General features: G+C 40.2%; 1 protein-coding gene across 2 annotated transcripts in view; it reads right to left on the bottom strand.

Moving 5' to 3' along the window:
• Window positions 1-267: 267 nt before the first annotated feature.
• Window positions 268-5,392, bottom strand: part of bbs12 (Bardet-Biedl syndrome 12) — a 16,547-nt gene continuing 11,422 nt past the window's right edge. For both annotated transcript variants that reach the window (XM_043674053.1, XM_043674052.1), the window contains one exon: window positions 268-3,749. In XM_043674053.1, the coding sequence (XP_043529988.1) occupies window positions 1,590-3,749 (2,160 nt within the window). In that variant the 3' untranslated portion in view covers window positions 268-1,589. The remainder of the gene's footprint in view (window positions 3,750-5,392) is intronic.

Genomic DNA, 5,392 nt, shown 5'->3' with positions numbered 1-5,392 from the left:
GGTACCAAAGAGCTTATCTACAATTATCAATCCAAAGCAATTATAAGAAAAATATTATATTCTTTCACATAACATATTCATTTTCCAACTATATGACAGCTTGTACATTGTGGAAAAGTGAGCTTTCATACATAAAATGGTATTTTCTCATTCAAATTTATTATTCCATTTAGAACTAGGAAGTGAACTAATCATTTTCAAAAGTCAGAATAAAATGTCAGCTTGTGATCATCTGGACTGGTAAATAAATCAGTTGAATAAAATAAGTTTATTTAATGTTCATTGTTTTATTTTTAAAAAAACTCAAATCTTACAAGGTTTGGTTTTCTGAGTTTGCATCTTCTAAATGATGGAGTAAATCACTTAATAATGTACTATCTACTTCCTTTAAGGAAACTCCATCAAAAGAACATTCAAATGTTTGACCAGAATCCTCTGCACATTGAAGATAATAAAAGGTCAGGTGCATTTCTGGGAGCTGATCCCACTTCAGTGATATGTAAGCTAACTTTTCCAGGAGATAGCTAATTAAGGGGAAACCTCTTAATTCAGGGTTTCAGATGAAGATCAGAGGCTGGAGCACATTATATCTTGGCAGCTACAATCCCCTCACACTACAGAACCCACTGCTATTGTGAAGACAGTAGAGGCGTGTCTGTTGTTAAGGGCCAGACACATGGAGCAATAGGGATGTATGGCAGCAACCATCAGTGCTCACGAAGCAAATTGAAGCTTGGCTGCATATGGCAATTGGAGACATCCATTTCAACAATTTTATTTGTCAGCGGCAAGGTTGCGATACGAACAGATGTCTGCTATTTGGTGCCAGTGAGCTCCCTAGTAGCCTAATAGGTCACGGGATTCTGATCTTTGAAGCCATCTCTTCGCTCGACAGGAATTGACACAATTAGAGATAGCGGTCTTTTTTGATCGTCATAACTGGAGTATCATCGTAGTCCACCTCCAGCAAATATGTACAGGGTACTCAATCTGACTTGTAACTGTATAGATTACTGCACAGCCTGTACAACTTTATAATCCAGTCACCAAAGGAGTGGGAAGATTCTGATCTACGTGTGATATTTACTACTATAATGGCTAACATTAATATTTTCTAATCAACCTATTTAGAGATGTTATTACACATCTCTGCTGTGGGTGGAACTTGAACCCGAGCGTCTTGAGACATTTGAACTTATTGGTTAATACAACATACTTTGCAAAATAAATTCCAGCTGTCTATATTTTATTGTATCAATTTGCTAATTTGTGTTCTATAACAAGAAATAGAAGTAGTGGCAATCCAACAAGTAAACCTTTTACAGTAAATTTAGAAGGGCCAAAACCTCCTGTAATGGGCTGAGTACCTCTGCTGGCAGCTTAAATATCTTGCTGTCCACATTCACGACTAGATTAAGCTTTCAATCTGTTTGTACACATATGCATGTCTTCTTTTGTTTTAAGTGTATCTTTTCTAACACCCAGGTGGTGTGCGTGCAGATGTAGGGCACAGCGAAGAACGAGTGCAGAAACCTTTATGCCTGACTTCTATTTTGGAAACTGCATACTTGCTGATCTTGTTATTCATGCTATAGGAATGTTCCCTCTCTTAATTGGTCTTCACTAACTGTATAGGCTTTAGCTTTGGTGCCAGTGATAATTTCAGCATCTGCCCGCAGTACCAGTAGCACTAGATTCAAAGCCCTTCGCCAAGCTTCTATCTTAATTGTTACATTGTCATAGACTTCATAATCAAAGCAGTCATCACTCAGACTGCTACAGGAACTTCTACATGGTATACCGACTTTCACATGTTGCTCCGATAACTCTGAAATGATAGGAAATGTTCCATTACTATCGTGAAGGCACTTTTGCACTTCTGACAAAGCATCTAGTGGTGTTTCATACATGCCAGTATTAAACATAGCAGTCACAAGATACTCAGTCAAGCCATCAGCCAAGGCTTGCAAGACTTGTGATTTGAACAATACTGCAGTTTCTGCAAACCATGAAGAACGATGCGTTCCAATGCAACTCGTTTCATTAATTCCAAGGGTGCAAGGAGAGTTTTTAAGTATTTGCTGCTTTAGATGGCATAGGCAGGCAAGTTCAGTGGCCCCTGCACCAGGAAAGATGCGTCTTTCACTAAGGGCATGTTTTAGACGGTATGCACAAGTCCAGAATTGGTCCACTAATGTCTGCAGCTTACACCTTAAGGGGCTACAAAGCACTACTGTGATCACAGCAGTTGTATATGTATTTATCTGAACAGCAAATCTTTCTCCTAAATTTGGTATATTTCCATGTCCCATTTTCCATAAACATAGATGTGCTCCAGTTCCAACGCAATTCTCTTTTACTTGCGTAATATAAGTTACATGGATGCCTTCCATAGCCTTTGTTAATCTTTGAAATACAGGTTCTTTAACTTCTTGAATAACTAAAATCTTTTCTTGCAGACACTTATTCATTAAATATGGAGATGTTAGTCCTTTCACCAGAATCAAATTAATATGAAATTTATGAAGTATATCCATTGTTCTACATAACCATTCTTCTTCTAAAGTTTTGGAAATGTCCTCAACAGTCTGAGTGACCACTTTTATATCTGAAATTCTGTTGAATCCTGGATGACGGTACTTATCAGTCAAATCTCCACTTATAAATATGGTATGAAGAGGCAAAGTTGCCAAATCCTGGACAATTTCAGACTGATCTTCTGAAATTAATGTGACAAAACCAGGACTAACACAGGACTCATGCTCAGGTGGCCCTGGTAAGAAATACGTAACCAATTTATCAATGTTAAATTCTGGGAGAGGTCTTTTCTTAATAGTTTCTTGCAAAATACTTTGAGTCTGAATTTTGTAAGCCTCTATTGCTAATTTCATCATCCTATGGTTTCCGTGGCTCAATGATAAAGCCAGGGCAGTAAAGCGAGTAGAATCAGCTGGAGTGGAAAAGGAATCCTGTTGAAAACTATTTGACAAATCTGGCAACGCTTCTTCTTGTCTGTTTATATTTGAATTCACAAAGTGTCGGCTCATGTTTATTCTTGCTTTTGCTTGGTTGCGTGTATAACTTGGGTGACCTTGGTCAGAAGAGGCATGAGTAATTATATTACTTGAAAAAGACAACATAGAGGAGCCATGCTCATTGCTAATGCTGTAGTGGTTTCTGGAATTCATTTTTATTGATATATTTGACTGAAAGTGAGCATGTTCCTTTACAACTGATTGCATTTCGTTTGTCGGATGGGTGGGAAAGCTAGTTAAAGTACATGATAATCTATCAGCTTTAATTGTTTGCGACCTTTGTTTACACTGTGAGTTTTCCAAAATGCTGTCTATGGATATCTGACGTGATATTAGTATTTCAAAGCAATGTTCTAGCCCTCCATACATCTCAGATACTATGATCGGAATTGGAATCCCTTGGTTTATGCAATTTAAAACTGCTTTACTCCATGCTCCTGCAAGGAATAGGAGAGTGGATGTTCCACTTTTGTATTGTTTGTGGTGTGCTTGTATTGCTTCATTCAACAACTGTCCTACTGGACAATCCAACTGCAGATTCTCCAGAAGTCTGAAGGCAGAGCAAATCACGATAGTTTCACTAGTCTCATCATCTACAATGAACTTGTACTTTTTTGAGCCAAGCAATGAACTTCCTGATGCAGCCACTGCAGAAATCTGCTCCAGACCGAGGTGAGATTTCTGGTTTAGTAAGCTGCACTGTATTCCAACAGACTGTAAAGAGAAGAGAAAACCAGAATTACACTTAGACAGTCAGAATTTTGTAAATTTAGCCCTTTTCCTCACCCTTTGTTCAATGAAATGGTGGTAACCTGCATCATGGGTATTTGTTGTTGTGATATCAATATATTGTAAGAATGATCACAGTACAATGTCTTGGAGATGCAAATTGTGGGCAATGATTGATGAAGTTGCCTGTACAGCAAAGTACAAAGAATTCAAAACAAAGTTGGGGAAACTGAAGCAAGGAATTTTTAGCGAAGACCTAAAAATAGTATGGTTAACTGAAACATGACGAAATAAAGAACGAGACAGATGTAAATAAAGTCAAGTAACTAAACATATCGATTAAAGATTGATATGGGAGGAATGGGTTTCAGTGCATAGGGATTGGCACTGAGTACTGAAATAGAAGGGAGCTGTTCCAGGCAGACAGGCTTCATGGGAACCATGCAGGTACCAGTGTCCTGCTTAATTAAATAACTAGAGCTGTGGACAGGGCTTTAACCTGATTGGAAGGGGCAGGAGAGGACTAGGGTGGAAGAAGGATACACAGAATCATAGAACCTGCCCCTATCCAGCTTTGCTTGTTAGTGGCTCCCTGACCACATAGGTTTTTCATGGTGGTGGACAATATTGAATAAAATTATTTGCACAATGGTGTTTTCACTGAGTCCTTGCACTTAAACACAAAAACACCCCAAGGGATTCAGAATCTCTTCAGTTCAGGGGACACAACCAGTAAAGAAAAGAAAAATAGAATCATAGAACCCTCACAGTGTAGAGGGACGCCATTTGGTCCATTGAGTCTCTACCAATCCCTCGAACAACATCTTACCCAGACCCAGCACTGTACCATATCCCGTAACCCTGCATTTTCCATGGCTAATCCACACAGCCTGCACATCCCTAGACACTGTGGGCAATTTAGCATGGCATATCCATCAAACCTGCACATCTTTGGACTGTAGGAGGAAACCAGAGCACCCAGAGGAAACCCATGCAGACACAGGGAGAACATAAAGATCAGTCCTCAGCAGAGCCTCACCTTCATCCCCCTACGCTCCCCAAACTCCACACAGTCACCCAAAGGTGGAATCGAATCTGGGTCCCTGGTATTGTAAGACAGTGCTAACCAGTGAGCTACTGTGCTACCCTAACAACACAGAAACAGATGAAAAGGCAGGTAGAGAGGATGACACAACAAATTTACAGAGGGATATGGACAGACTAAGTGAATGAGCAAAAACTAGGCAGATAGAATATAATGTGGAAAATGTACGGTAACCACATGACAGGAAGGATAGAAAACCCAAATCTGAACATTATTTAAATTGAGAAAGGCTGTAGAAAGAAAGCTGAAAAATGTGTTGCTGGAAAAACACAGCAGGTCAGGCAGCATCCAAGGAGCAGGAGCATCGACGTTTCGGGCATAAGCCCTTTTTCAGGAATGAGGAGGGGACTTGGGGGAGGGGCGTTGGGAATGCGATAGGTGGAAGGAGGTTAAGGTGAGGGTGATAGGCCGGAGAGGGGGTAGGGGCGGAGAGGTCGGGAAGAAGATTGCAGGTCAAGAAGACGGTGCTGAGTCCGCCGATCTCCGACCCCACGCCCAACCCCGCCTCCACTCCTAGCTCCAG

The sequence above is a fragment of the Chiloscyllium plagiosum genome, chromosome 32 (assembly GCF_004010195.1).
Source record: "Chiloscyllium plagiosum isolate BGI_BamShark_2017 chromosome 32, ASM401019v2, whole genome shotgun sequence".
Lineage (NCBI taxonomy): Eukaryota > Metazoa > Chordata > Chondrichthyes > Orectolobiformes > Hemiscylliidae > Chiloscyllium > Chiloscyllium plagiosum.
This window is presented reverse-complemented; position numbering and strand designations above follow the sequence as displayed.